The sequence below is a fragment of the Panicum virgatum genome, chromosome 3K (assembly GCF_016808335.1).
Source record: "Panicum virgatum strain AP13 chromosome 3K, P.virgatum_v5, whole genome shotgun sequence".
NCBI lineage: Eukaryota > Viridiplantae > Streptophyta > Magnoliopsida > Poales > Poaceae > Panicum > Panicum virgatum.
Genome location: NC_053138.1, coordinates 3,824,953 through 3,839,186, shown reverse-complemented (window position 1 = coordinate 3,839,186; position 14,234 = coordinate 3,824,953). Strand labels below are relative to the sequence as shown.

At 42.9% G+C, this 14,234-nt stretch overlaps 2 protein-coding genes across 2 annotated transcripts; both read left to right on the top strand.

Moving 5' to 3' along the window:
• Positions 1–298: 298 nt before the first annotated feature.
• LOC120696878 (oligosaccharyltransferase complex subunit ostc-like) lies at positions 299–1,241 on the top strand. Its single transcript, XM_039979901.1, has one exon. The coding sequence runs from the start codon at positions 389–391 to the stop codon at positions 929–931; it is 543 nt and encodes a 180-aa protein (XP_039835835.1). The 5' UTR covers positions 299–388; the 3' UTR covers positions 932–1,241.
• A 5,129-nt stretch (positions 1,242–6,370) lies between these two features.
• On the top strand, positions 6,371–10,281 carry LOC120696877 (LRR receptor-like serine/threonine-protein kinase RGI1). Its single transcript, XM_039979900.1, has 2 exons — positions 6,371–9,151; positions 9,727–10,281. Exons 1-2 carry the CDS (start codon positions 6,574–6,576, stop codon positions 10,032–10,034), a joined length of 2,886 nt encoding a protein of 961 aa, XP_039835834.1. The 5' UTR covers positions 6,371–6,573; the 3' UTR covers positions 10,035–10,281.
• The last annotated feature ends 3,953 nt before the right edge of the window (positions 10,282–14,234 follow it).

Here is a 14,234-nt window from a genome sequence, read left to right as displayed (position 1 = left end):
ACAATTTCAACATTTTTTATGAAAAATAAATGAAAAATGTTTAATTAGGTTTATCAAAGTGTTGAATTAGTTTTTCAAAAATGTTGGATTAGTTTACCAAAATGTTGGATATAGTATTACAAAGATTATGGTAAAAAAATAAAAGTATACACCAAATTAGTTTTCTCAGAATCAATTCGTGAGCTCCTGCACTTGCTGATGAAATTGTCAACTTGTGCATGCTTGCTGTCTCTGACGTTTGTGCGATGGGCCACATAATTATGGATTCGTGTGTTGCGGGATTGATAGGCCGAGATGGGCCGTGCTTAACCATCTTCCGTGCGACGTCCCCAACACCTCCCAACCAGATCGGATCGGACCACGCCCCCCCTGCTCGCCGCGACGCGTGATGGCCCCCAGATCGGACCACGCAGGCGGCGGCGCCGCCGCGGCAGTGGCCGCCCAGACCCACGGATCCGACTTCGACTCCATCGACCCCCTCTTCCACGTCCTCCGAGTGCTGCCCTTCTCCTTCCTCCGGCCGCCGCGCACCCGCCTGAGGCTGCCGTCCAACCTGGCGCTCCCCTCCCCCATGACCGTCTTCTCCCTCATCCTCCTCACCTACTTCGCCGTCGTCTCCGGCCTCGTGTACGACGTCATCGTCGAGCCCCCCGGCATCGGCAGCGTCCAGGACCCCGCCACCGGCGCCGTCCGCCCCGTCGTCTTCCTCCCGGGCCGCGTCAACGGCCAGTACATCATCGAGGGACTCTCCTCCGGATTCATGTTCCTCCTTGGCGGCGTCGGCATCATCCTCCTCGACCTCGCCGTCGACTGCACCAGGCCCCGGAGCCTCCGCGTCTCCTTCGGCGGCGCCGGCGCAGTAGCCGTCGTCATCGCCTACGCCATGGCCATGCTCTTCCTCCGCATCAAGATCCCCGGCTACCTATGGTGAGGCTGATAAATATTACCGGTTTAATTAGACCAGATCCGTTGCAAGATCTCGCTACATCTAAATAGATCTGCCTGATGTGTCTGATGGATCTTTTAATTATGTTAATGTCACATTATATTATGTTGTATGATATCATCAACTCTGAATTGTTGGATGAGGATGATCACAACCTCAAAGTCTTGGTAACTGACATGCTCTGCACCTTGATCCCTGTTTATGGCAAGGTTGTAAAGAGGTCAGATCATTGATTTTAGTTTATCATAAAGTGAAATGATAGTGTGCAACACGAATTGGTCATTGTGTGCTGTAATCAGCAGGGATATTTATTTAAAAACTGGAGTAGTAGCAACTACAATATGGTCTTAATACAGAATGGTTTATTCCAACTGAGCAACTACCAAAATAATGCTAAGATTGTGCTGCCAAGAACTCAATGCAGCTCTCATACAGTTCCCTGTCACAACTCAATGCTTTTGGTAGCATGCCGAGTGCCTCCAACTTTTCCTTTCTCATGTGAGGGATCCTGTACTTATTACCTCTTGCTTTCGTTACTTCAGTCATGCATCCCTGTAGTGTGAGGAAGACTCTGTAAAGAATTTCTGGCCTATGTTCATCAAATTCAAACTGCACATTCTTTATGAGCTCATCAATATTCCTAGATACCCTCCTATCTGTCATTGATTGAAGAGATGCAAAGAAGCCTAGATCTAGGCAGTTCATATCTGGGGAATTTGGAGGCTGATTCATTATGTATGTCTAGGCCTGTTTCACGAACTGCAGCAGTAAACTTTGCATCATTGGGTGGTACATGCGACGGTGCATTATCTTGTTGAATCCATATGGTCTTATTTGCATCCTCTTTAGGCCATTTAGCTTTAATAGCTGGTAGTAGTTTAGTTATCATATAAGATTTCATAGTGCCTCTACCCACCTTCATGGTCTTGGTCGCAAGTGTCCCTCTTGGTCTATTGCCACTTCTCCTTTTTGCTGGTTCCTGGTAGTACATGATACAAGTTAGTTTAAAAAATGGATGATACTTGAATAAACCAAAAGTAAATTAGTATGCTACCTTTCTTACAAAAGGCCAAACGCTGAGTTTGCCATCGAAAGTACAATTACTAGATGCATCAAACCTAGGCTTAGCAACTCCTGAATAAAGCATAACCTTCTCAATTGAATTCTTGTTTTGCACTGTCCTATGTGGGTCTTCTTCATCAGGTAAAAAGTAATATGTCTCCCTCTTCTTTGAAGCATTGAACCACTTCTCATCTGAATGGATTTATTTCATTTCAATGAATTTTGGATCATTGGGTGGTCTAACATAGAGAGACACCACCTCAACTTCACATTCTTGTTCGCTTCCTTCAAATAAGGTTTGAGCGAGCTGGAGTGCCGTCTTAGCTCTCCTCTAAACCATCTATACAATGTGCTTTTCTTAATACCCAGTTCTTCTGCTAAGGACCTAATAGTGGTCCTCTTATGTAATGGAATTCTAGCAACCTCTGACAGTTCCACACTTATCCTTTTCCTACCAGAGTTATTTGGTTTCTTGGACCTAACATCAACTGGCACACCAATTGCACGGCATTCCATGGCCCTTTGCCATGCACGTTGAAACTGTACACCTACTGACGTTGAACCTATAAGCAATCACAGATGTGCTATTCTTTTTTAATTTGCCGTTATTGCTTACGTATATGTCTTGCCTTTCTCTATCTTTTAAATCTTTCATCCTATTTCTCTGATATGGATGGTTCTCATGGACTTCTTCCCCTGAGTCTGGCAATTCCTCTTGATCAAATGCTATATCAATTTGTTCAGAATACACCATAGTCGTGGATATCATCCTCCAGGTCTTGGAACCCATAAACAGATTCTGCAACAGCAGATTATTTCAGGTGAATGGTAGAAAACAGATTCATGGGAAACTAAACAGTTTTGATGATTAATTACCTTGATTGTAGATGATGGTCATCTTCTTCAAAATTGATATGCTCATAAGCTCATTGCTTCATGGATGGATGTCACATGCATGCAACAGGTTCAAATGTTAGTCTGGGTATGGGTATGACACGACATTAACAAAAACCAAGTGCAGTTTAGGAGTACTACATATCGATGTGAAATTTACCTGGGATACATATCGATGTGAAATTTACCTGGGATAAATGATAGCATTGGCTGGTTGATTGCGGGGCGCGCGGGATCCCCTCACGGGTAGGGGTTGCATGGTCGTTTTACTCCCCCACTAATTTGTTTGAAATTTTCTAGAGTGACTAATATTCTGGGAGGGAGGGAGTAAGTCCTATACACCACTTGTCTTCCTAACTTTCTTGGACATTGAACACTGAATGTTTGGAAGAATGGGGTTTTGAGGTTCAGAAGGTGAGATATCTTCTGTGAAATAGATACTATCAAATCTATCTACAAGGTCTTGGATTCTATAGGGAGCTTTTGACATTTTTCTTTTCAAATTTTACAATGTTCGTATGATCTGCTGATAACATTACGAACTTTCAGAGGCTTATGTCTAGGTCTCATAGTCTGTTGTAAGTTTAGTAAATTATTGGGAATTCACTTTTTATATGTTTCCATTTTGAATTTTTAAAGCATGCATAGTTAAGTACAGTTACACGTACAAAAGATGGCTTTTTCTCCGGCTTCTCTCCGTCAAACACGGCTTGTATGTCTCTCTCTGATGCAAAAGCAAAGGCAAGAACTACAAATAAAAAATAAGAAAAGTTTGCAGCCTTGCTTTCGTCTTTGCTGTTGATTATACTGCCCAGTCGGTACGGCCATCCTGCTAATTTTTTGGAGGCAGTGTCAGTCACGATATGATAACGTTGAACGCAGATCTGAAAGTTGCTTTCAGTAGCATTCCCTACTTTTATTTTAATCTTAATAAACTGAATACAAATATTTTCTTTTGGTTTGGTGAGAGCGAAAACTCCAAAATTGCTGCCAGATTTTTACTTGCAACGTTCTTTGGATTGGACATGGTCACATCGGGAGGCACGTACACCATCATCCGCAAAGAAGCTCCACTGCAAAAAACAAAACCATGTTTTAACACATTTTAGGTACGGTGGAGAATCCTGCAAACCCGTGTGGCCGTGTGAGAGAATGGTGAAGTCTCCGTTCAAAGTCTCCTCATCAAGTGTGTGGACTGGCTACTGAGTGAGAAAATGACATCAACAGCTAGCAATAGCCGTATTCTCTCCCTTTCCCTCTCCTTTCCTCTTTTTACTTGCAAATTCCCCGAAGGCCGTAGCTTGCAAATTCCAGTTTTTAACAAATGCATAGTCTTTTTTATAGTATGTGGCCAGTGCTCAATTTGACAATAATGCCCCTAGCTACAATTTCTTCTCCCTACCCTAGAATGTTTTTCAGGTGAGCCAAAGGCAGAGGCACTCTAGGTCTCGGTCAAGCTTCTTTGGCATTTCCAACGCGTCCCCATTTTTCAGGGTTGGTCCACGGTTTGCTTTGGACTAACCTTTTCAATTCCTGCGTTTGTGTCAGCAATCCCGTTCACGTTTCCTACCTGGATCCAGTGATCACAGTTTTAGCTTAGGACTACTCCTTCCGTCTTAAAATGTATGTAATTTTAAGGTTTGAAATTTATCCTCAAATGTATGTCGTTTTAGGTTGAGAGTGAACTCAACTATTTTAACTGTGCGTTGTTTTCGGGTCTTTCCCAATAGAAAGATGTACATGCAATCATGTAGGGGGAGGTATATGTGGGGGAGGTGCATAGAAAAAGACATGCTAGTTTAATTAGCACATTCCCAATGTTTAATAATTAGGGGTAAAAGAGTCTTTTCTACACAACCATAATTTGTTCTAAAAACTCTAAAATGACGTACAACCATAATCTATTCTAAAAACTCTAAAATGACGTACATTTCAGAACAGAGGGAGTAGTCCTTTTCAGAATTAAGAGGTTCCTGGTTGTAGCTGAGCCAGAGCACCAGCTTCTTTGACCCGGCATCTGGAGACTGCAAGTGAAAACGCAAGGTCGATTTGCAGTTGTACACAAAACATTTTCACACGAGCCGGGAGAAATTGCAACATTTCAAACGGAGTTTATCTCGCTCTTGATAGATTCAGACCACTGTTTTAGTCATGAATTGAGAAGAAAATAACGAGTACAAATGTTTCTCTGTGGCACACGGTTCATTTGAGATACTGTGAGGCCAGAGTGAAATACCCTTTCATAAAAATGGCAGCCATATTCTTCTGATCAAGTGCTCAGGAATAATGTTTCTTGCTCCACTTCGAATGGCAACTTCCATGCCCATCGTCATGCACCGATCTTGTGTTGTTTAGCATGGAGGTTTAAATTATCTTCATTGTTTTGAAACATTTAATCAGCCTTTTTTTCCTAGTGAAACTTCAGAACTGCTCAGTTTTTAGCGAACTTTGAAGCTACTCTATTTTTAACACAGTTCAAAAGCTGCTCTAACCTTTTATTGAAACTTTAGACCTGGTCAGTTTCTAGTAGAATGTTAAAGCCGCCCTATTATTAGCAAAGCTTTAAAACTGCTCAAGTTTAGCGGAGCATTAAAGCTGCTACATTTTTAGTGGAATAATGAAGCTGCTCTATCATTATTTTTCGCGAAACCTTGAGAGCCGCTTTAGGAAATCCAAACTGAATTTGATAAAATTTGTGCTCAATTTTTACGTTGTCCACATAGATAACTTGGAAGAAATTATGCAATAGTATCACTCATAATTAGTAAAGATAAATCACACAACTAAAAGATAAGACATCTTTGGCATGAAAAAAAATGAGAATTGTAAAGGGTGACATTCTCCAAACCGGATGAGACTCCCTTGACATTGCCCCTAGTCACTGATGCGTGGATTCGGTCCCACGCATCGGCGACTCTAAAGTAGGAGGGGAACTCAAGATGAACCCTTTCCAAACCTGCAAACTTTGGCCGTGTTTGGTTGCAGGCTGTAAAAATTTTGAAAAGACATCTTTCTATATTTGAAGTACTAAATATAGACTAATCACAAAAATAATTACAGAACTCGTCTGTAAATCGTGAGACGAATCTAATGAGCCTAATTAATATGTCATTAGAGGTTATTTACTGTAGCAATTTAGCATCTAATTACAGTCTAATTAGGTTCGTTAGATTCGTCTCGCCATTTATAAACAACAGTCGCAATGCGTTTTTTATTTCGTCTAGATTTAAGTCTCCATACAGATGCCGGAAAAAAATTTGGAATTTTGATTTTGATAACCAAACACGGCCTTGCCGAGTTGTCCTCAAATTTCATTCCATTCCGTGCAGGCCCCATGGACCAGCCCTGCCTCGAGGGTTTTTAACAGCTTTTGGTCGCTCTCCTATGAGAGTAGACGGCGGTGTACGTCAGTCAGTCAACGCTGGACCCAACCCAAACCCAATAGAAGGGGCACCAGAAAAACATCAAGAAAAATTATAAGAAATCACAGCGTCAGTTCTCTCTCAAGAACAAACACAGAAGAGGCCATGGCGGAGCCGGAGCTCGCCCAGGACCGCTGAACCTAGAGAGAGACGAAAAATCTCATTATTCCTTTCCTGCAAGAGCCAGTGATACCAGTGAAGGGGAGGGGAAGAGTCAAGCGGAAGGCAAGAAAGTTCGATCTCGTGGCTATGGTGGAGAGGAGGTATTGTCCCTGTGCCAGTCATGGCGGCTTCTTGATGCTTGTACTACTTTTCTTCTTGTTCTTGTTTCACCATGCGCCCATGGCTGCCGCCGCCGATGCCCTGCCTCCCCTTACACTGGAGGAGGCGCTGGGCATCTTGATAAATCTCTCGAGCGTCGTGGGTACCAACAGGTGGAACTCCAGCACATCTGTATGCAACTGGACTGGAGTTGCCTGCACGCGTTCTGGGTCCGGTTCTTCCTTGGAGGTGACCAACATCACTTTGTCCAACTACAACATCTCCAACCACTCCATCTTTGCCTCCATATGCCGTATTTACACCTTGCAGTCCCTTGACCTCTCAAGAAATTCCTTTACCGATTTGGGGGGCCTATTCTCCACCTCTTCTTGCCGCATGAAGGAACGACTGCTGTCCCTTAATCTGAGCAGTAACAAGTTATCTCAAAAGCTCAGTGATTTGTCGGGTTTTCCACAGTTGGAGGTTCTTGATTTGTCCTATAATCTTTTTCCTAGTGAAAATTTGGGCGCATATTTGGGTTCTTTTCCCAGATTGAGGAGCATGAATCTTAGCTCTAATAAATTGAATGGTGATATTCCTCTCAGTATGGCCGGCTCTTTGGCTGAGTTGGTGCTATCTGGTAATCAATTCAGTGGTTCAATTCCTCAAGCTTTGTTTGGTTATGGAAATCTCACGTTGCTGGATCTCAGCCAGAATGATCTGAGTGGTGCCGTCCCAGATGAGTTCAAGAGTCTCCCCAAGCTACAGACTTTGCTCCTTTCTGGAAATACTTTGAGTGGCAAAATACCAGTGAGTCTGAATGTGACAAGGCTGACTCGGTTTGCAGCTAACCGGAACTTATTCTCTGGTTCGATCCCTACCTGGATTACCAAGCATGTCAGAATGTTGGATTTGAGTTATAACAATCTTAGTGGGAGTATGCCATCAGATTTCCTCTCTCATCCTGGGTTGCAGACTGTTGATCTTACCAGTAACATGCTTGAAGGGAGTATTCCCAACAGCTTATCTCGAAACCTCTTCCGGTTGAGGCTTGGTGGAAACAAGCTTGGTGGGAACATACCAAACTCCATTTGTGATGGCATGAGCTTGGCTTATCTTGAGTTGGATAACAATCAGTTGATGGGAAGTATACCTTCACAACTTGCTAAATGCAAACACTTGTCTTTGTTAAGTTTGGCTTCAAATCAGTTACAGGGTCCATTGCCTGATGGAATCAGTAACCTTGAAGAGCTAGTGGTTCTGAAGCTTCAAAACAACTCTCTCAACGGACATATCCCGAATACATTTTCTGCAAGCCTGATCACATTGAATCTTAGTCAGAATTCATTCACTGGGCAGATACCAAGCAGAGTTTTCGAGCTTCAGAAGCTTTCCACCTTGGATTTGCATGGCAACAATATCAGCAGTGGCATTCCAATTTCAATCAGCTCATCTAAGTCTCTAATTGAGCTTAATCTGGGGTATAATGCTCTGACTGGTACCATCCCAACAATGCCTACTACTTTAAGCACTTCTCTTAATCTTAGTCACAACTATCTTAGTGGATCTATTCCTTCAGATCTTGGCTATTTAAGTGAATTAGAAATTCTTGATCTTTCATACAACAAACTGTCTGGTATGGTGCCATCTTCACTGGGGAACATGCAAAGCTTGACACAGCTGGTGCTTTCTTATAATAATCTTTCTGGGTATGTTCCTAGATTCCGTCAAGATGTGGAAATTGGTATTGATGGGAATCCTGATCTTGTAAATGGTACGGTAAGCAATAATGACACTCGTACTACTGGTAAGAGAAAAATGCACAATGTTGTCATCATCATTTTCACTATCGCTGGTGCACTTGTTGGATTATGTGTGCTTGCTGTTATCACTATGATGTCGTTATCAAAGAGAATTTATCGTGTCGAAGATGAAGGATTATCAACTGGGGAATCTGTATCTCAGATAATCGATGGGCACCTCATAACTATGAATAGCATCCACACCTCTGCAATCGAGTTCATGAAAGCAATGGAAGCAGTCTGCAATCACCAGAACATCTTTTTGAAGACCAGATTCTGCACCTACTACAAAGCTGTAATGCCTAATGGCTCAACATACTCTGTCAAGAAGCTTAACTCAAGTGACAAGATTTTCCAAATTGGGAACCAGGAGAAGTTTGCTCGTGAAATTGAGGTATTAGGGAAACTGACAAATTCCAATGTCATGGTTCCGTTGGCCTACATCTTAACTGTAGATTCTGCCTACCTAATCTATGAGCATGCATACAAGGGCACAGTGTCAGATTTACTCCATGGTGAAAAGTCAGATGTTATAGACTGGCCTTCACGGTATAGCATTGCTTTGGGGGTGGCCCAAGGGCTGACATTTCTCCATGGATGTACTCAGCCAGTTTTGCTTCTTGATCTGTCAACAAGGACCATCCACTTGAAGTCAACAAATGAGCCTCAGATTGGAGATATCGAGCTCTACAAAATTATTGATCCTTCCAGGAGTACTGGAAGCTTTTCGACCATTGCTGGTACAGTTGGTTATATTCCACCAGGTGAGGCATTTTCACACCTGAATTTAACCTAAGCTGCAACTGTTGAGAATTGAGTATTTTTCTGCCATTCTTTCTTGTTGAGTATCTATCAACGTGCTATACTCTTCTGTTATTCTTCCACTGCAGTAATGTCGTTTGACTATATGATTTAAGCATATCTTCTTCCTGTGCCTCAAGAACAAATTTCAATTACATGCTTGGTTTTGGTGGCAAAATGATCCAATAAGTTGCTTGACTGCCTGTTTAGGTGGCAATTGTACTCCTCAGTTAGACAGGAATACTGTCCAAGCTGAAAGCACTAATGTTGCTTCTTGGAGCTTATTCAATGCGTAGTTTCCTCTTTTATTCTTGTAATCTAGTTACACAGCTTTCCCTGTGGCAGACTCTGTTGCCCAAGTAGAATATGTTCTCTTGCCCAGGAGTGTAAGGATTATGGCTTAGATCGACTATAGAATGGAACTAGATTCTTGGATCTATTTTCTGTGTAAGCTTGAAGGTTTAGTTTAATAATTTCAAAAAACGGTGAAACCCATTGTACTGTACTAACCCTCAATTTTACTGAATCATTGTTGCAGAGTATGCATATACTATGAGGCTAACGATGGCTGGCAATGTTTATAGCTTTGGAGTCATTTTACTGGAGCTGTTGACAGGAAAACCTTCTGTCAGTGATGGCGTTGAATTAGCCAAGTGGGCTCTAGGTCTTTCAGCAAGGCCTGATCAAAGGGACCAGATTCTTGACGCCAGGATATCAGGAGCTTCAATTGCTGTTCACAGCCAGATGTTGTCAATCCTGAACATTGCTCTCTCCTGCGTTGCCTTCTCTCCAGATGCCCGGCCAAAGATGCGCAACGTTTTGAGGATGCTCTTCAATGTAAAGTGAATCAGAAGCAGTATCATAGATACTTTTTTGTGGAGTTTTATCTTCGCTTAGTTTATGGATGCCAGTAATCAGTATACAGGCTGTTCTTGTATAGTTCCATAGAAGATAGAACCGTCAACCGTAGCTCATGGTAGATCATCATATGTTTGATGAATTGGGTAATTAGATGTCTGTTTGGATCGTGTCACCATATTCCATCTATGCTGTAATATTGCATATATGATTATAGGCAAAGTTTAAAAGGGCATGTGTATTTTCATAGAAGTAGGTGATCCATTGTTTTGCTCTATACTTCGTTGACTAGTTCAACTAAGGCTTTGCGTTAGGCTGGGTAGTTAAACTGATAAAAAAATACTAAAAGAGCATAACTTGCCAGCCCTGATTAGATCCATAAAATTTACATTAAAAAATATAACATCGAATGTTTGGAATATGCATGTAGTATTAAATAAAATCTATTTATAAAATTTTCTGCACGGACGGGTTGTAAATCGCGAGACGAATCTAATGAGCATACTTAATCCATATTTTGCAACAGTGATACTGCAGTAATCATTTACTAATCATGGATTAATTATGCTCATTAGATTCAGCTCGTGATTTATAATCCATCCGTGCAAAAAGTTTTGTAAATAGATTTTATTTAGTATTCCGAAATAGCAAGATTTCGTTTCAAAGTTTTTACCCCTAAAGATTTAAACACGACCACTCCAAGAGAATAGCTACCCTTCTAGTCAAATTTGGAGTTTTCCCAACACTGTAAAAAAAAATAGTCTCCTAAATGGTGGGGAAACAGATCTGCCCAAATTAAATCGGCTTAAGTACGCTAATTATTATCTTAATGAATAATCAAGTTACCACGCATTTAAAACGGTGTAATCCGACAATCCGTCAGGTAATTCCCGATTAAACTATTGTACTCTATGATCATATTTGCACTAGAAGTCTCGCACGAAGACAAGCACAGGTGATACAATCATACCCAGATTCTCAAATTAATTTACAACACGGATTTTACATAAAGCTTTTGAATACAAACTACAGAGTTCAATGCAACGGAAATTAAAACAGAGTTCAAAATACAATATGGTAACTACGAACGACGATACAAGGTGAGCTCCACATCCTGCCCACTGATGTGATGCCAACCTGCCCAAACTTCACGGGGAAGATGGGGCCCACTCGACGGTCCACCCAGGAGAAAGCAGTTGTCCAATTCAGGACGCACAGACCTCCTCGAAGTTAGCGGGGACACAACTTGCTCAGATGTGTTACAACAACAATCTTGAGTATACTAATACTCAGCAAGACTTACCCAACTATAGTATATACTTAGCCGACTCCTAGACATGCAGGCTTTTTGACTCTGGAGTTCTTTTGCTGAAAGGCTGCTAGCAGTGAATCCTTACTTTCAATATTTTAGCTCCATTTAGTATAGCGAGTATTAACTAAATTCGCTTAAGTATCTAGAACACACATGGTGGATCAGATTATCCTTCACTAACACACAAACCAAACATTTTCATTCCGTTCTCATTCCACTTCTTTACTACGATGTGACATAGTGACCAAGGCTCTCATATCCGCGAGTCACGGCGAATCGATCCGATTTAACCTTGCAAGGTGGACCTAACCAACACGACACATCTAAGCCCCGTCGGGCCACGCGCGTCAACTGTTTCCATCATTACCACGACATCTGAATCACGCCTGCTAAAACTCAGGTGATGGGCCCCTCACGGTGAACTCCCAGAGAACCCGAAGGCGGCATCCTATCCAACACCCGCCAACTCCCATGCCCATCGTAGCAGGTCGGATTCGAACTATCGATGTAATCGTTACACAGCTTACCGGTTTCGACTACCTCCTACTTCCGGCATGTGGTTAGTACTATTCAATTCTCGATCAACAATGCCAACAACGGCACAGTCCTCAAACGACACAGGCGGAGGCTACCTCCCTCCATTTCATATCCAGAACCAACTCATCTCCGCCCGGTCTCCATTTCTCTTTCCTTATTGATTCATTTCCAAGCCACTTGCCATAAGAAACCGGATCTTAAATCTCGCGAGTGACAGGAATCACTACTCGACTTCTACCGAGATCCTACTTAGCAAAGCATTTCTAACGACGGCTGTATACTAGGATATACTCACAGGTACCTAGGGAGAACATGCATACTAGGGTTCCATACAACTCTTAGAACGTAAATGCACAATTACTTAAATAAACATTGAATACTGAATTTAGGATTATGCTCCGGGGCTTGCCTTGTAGATCAGCGGGATTAGCGACTTCTTCGGGAGCGGGTTCGACTGCGTCCTCCTGCTGCTCTCCGGCTTGCGGCTCCTGGACCAGCTCAGCAACCAGCTCGTAGATGGAAACATCTACACGTATGAAAAAGGATGCCATGCACTAGTTAAAACGATGCAAGGCACTCAGGATATAATGCAATGCGATTAAAAGAAGACACAACTTGGTAACGATTCATTAAAGATTTTATTTACTAGCAAGCAAATAGAACCAAAACATATCCAAGAGCACCCTATTCTGATCCTAATGTAAGAACACAAAGGTTCAACTGAAACCGAGCAATTATTAAAAAGATACGCTACAGAAAATAATTTATTTCGCAACAACAAAAAGGAAAACTGCAGCTAGGAGCTAAACACTTACAAAAACTTAACTTGCAGACCTGGCATAACAACAAACTTTTACCAGCATGAAAATACATTGATATCACATGCAAGCAAAATTTTATTAACAATTATTGCAAAAAGAAAGCATTTATTTTGCCCCTAGCCACAATAAATCGAGCAATTAAGGATTTGCAATATACACAAACTTCTATACATGGAAATTTTACAGGGAACTACCCATGTGAAGAGCAAGCTACTGCCAATTTTTCATAATTTTTAGAGCATCAAAACAGCAAGAATAAATTAAATAAGCTCGAACACAAAGCAAATTATAGCACCTGCAAAACTTATATAACACAAGCCAGGACAAATTTTTCTCTGAAGTTCTGGATCTAACTAAGCCAACAAAATTGAGTTTGTATTTTTAGCATTTTTCTATGATTTGTTATGCATTTTGCAAATTTCTAGCTGAAATAAATAATTTTGGAAAACCCTAAACCCTAAACAGGGGCTGACAGCTGGGCCCCATATGTCAGTGGGAGGCCCAGCCTAGCCCCCTGCTTGCCAGCGCCATGGCCATGGCCACGGAGGCACGGCGGCACCGGCGTTCCCGCCGGCGCTAGGCCGGCCGGCGGCGCGGCGAGGCAGGCCCGCGGCCAGGGCAGGGCAGGGGCGCTCGACCGCGCTGCGGGGGCCCACGCGGGGGCAGCCCGCGGCGTGCACGCGGTGGCGGCAGGGCAGCCGCAGTGGCGCGGCGGCGCCCCGGCGGAGGCGGCGCCGGATTCGAGCGGGAAAGGAGGCGAAGAGGAAGAGGAGAGCATGGGGAAGCTCACCGTGGCCTCGAATCAGACGGAGGGCGGTCGGAGGTAGGAGTTCATCGAGCGCGGGCGGAGCTCCGGCGGAGCTGCAATGGCGGCTGGCGATTGGAGAGCCGATTCGGCCGGGGAACGGCTCAAACGGGCTCGGGAAGGGGCGGCGGGGCTTCGGGGCAAGGCGAGGGAGGTTGGGGCGCGCGGAATCGAGCTGGGACGGCGAGGGTTGGCCGGAGGGGTGCCGTGTAACATCCCAATTTTAATCACGATTAAGGGGGAGTGTTGAAAATTTATAATGCAAACTTCTAGAAGGTTCTATAAAAATAAGGATAAACCCTAGCATAATTTTGTTCACCATGACAAAGTTCTAGAATGTTCCACAAGAATCATAAGAAGACAAGAAGCTTGGATATTTTCTTGTCATGGTAAAATTTAGAATTTTCTAGAATTAGATATTTATAGGGAACTTAGATATTTGTAGGGAACTTCCTAGAGTGTGACAAGTGTCACTCATCCAAGAGGGTATGGGTGCCTATATAAGGAGGGTACCACCCCTTGCCATGCCATACTACTCCACCCCATCCCACACATATCCAAGGGCATGGTAGAAGTGAGCATAGGTAGAGTGTGCTAGGTGTGTGTTCCTTTGTTGCTTCAATAAGGTAAGCGTCTTATAAGTGTTAGTCTCCCGGTTAAATTTAAGTACTTAGTGTATAAGTTGTGATCCATCGAAGTTTGGCTCTGCCACC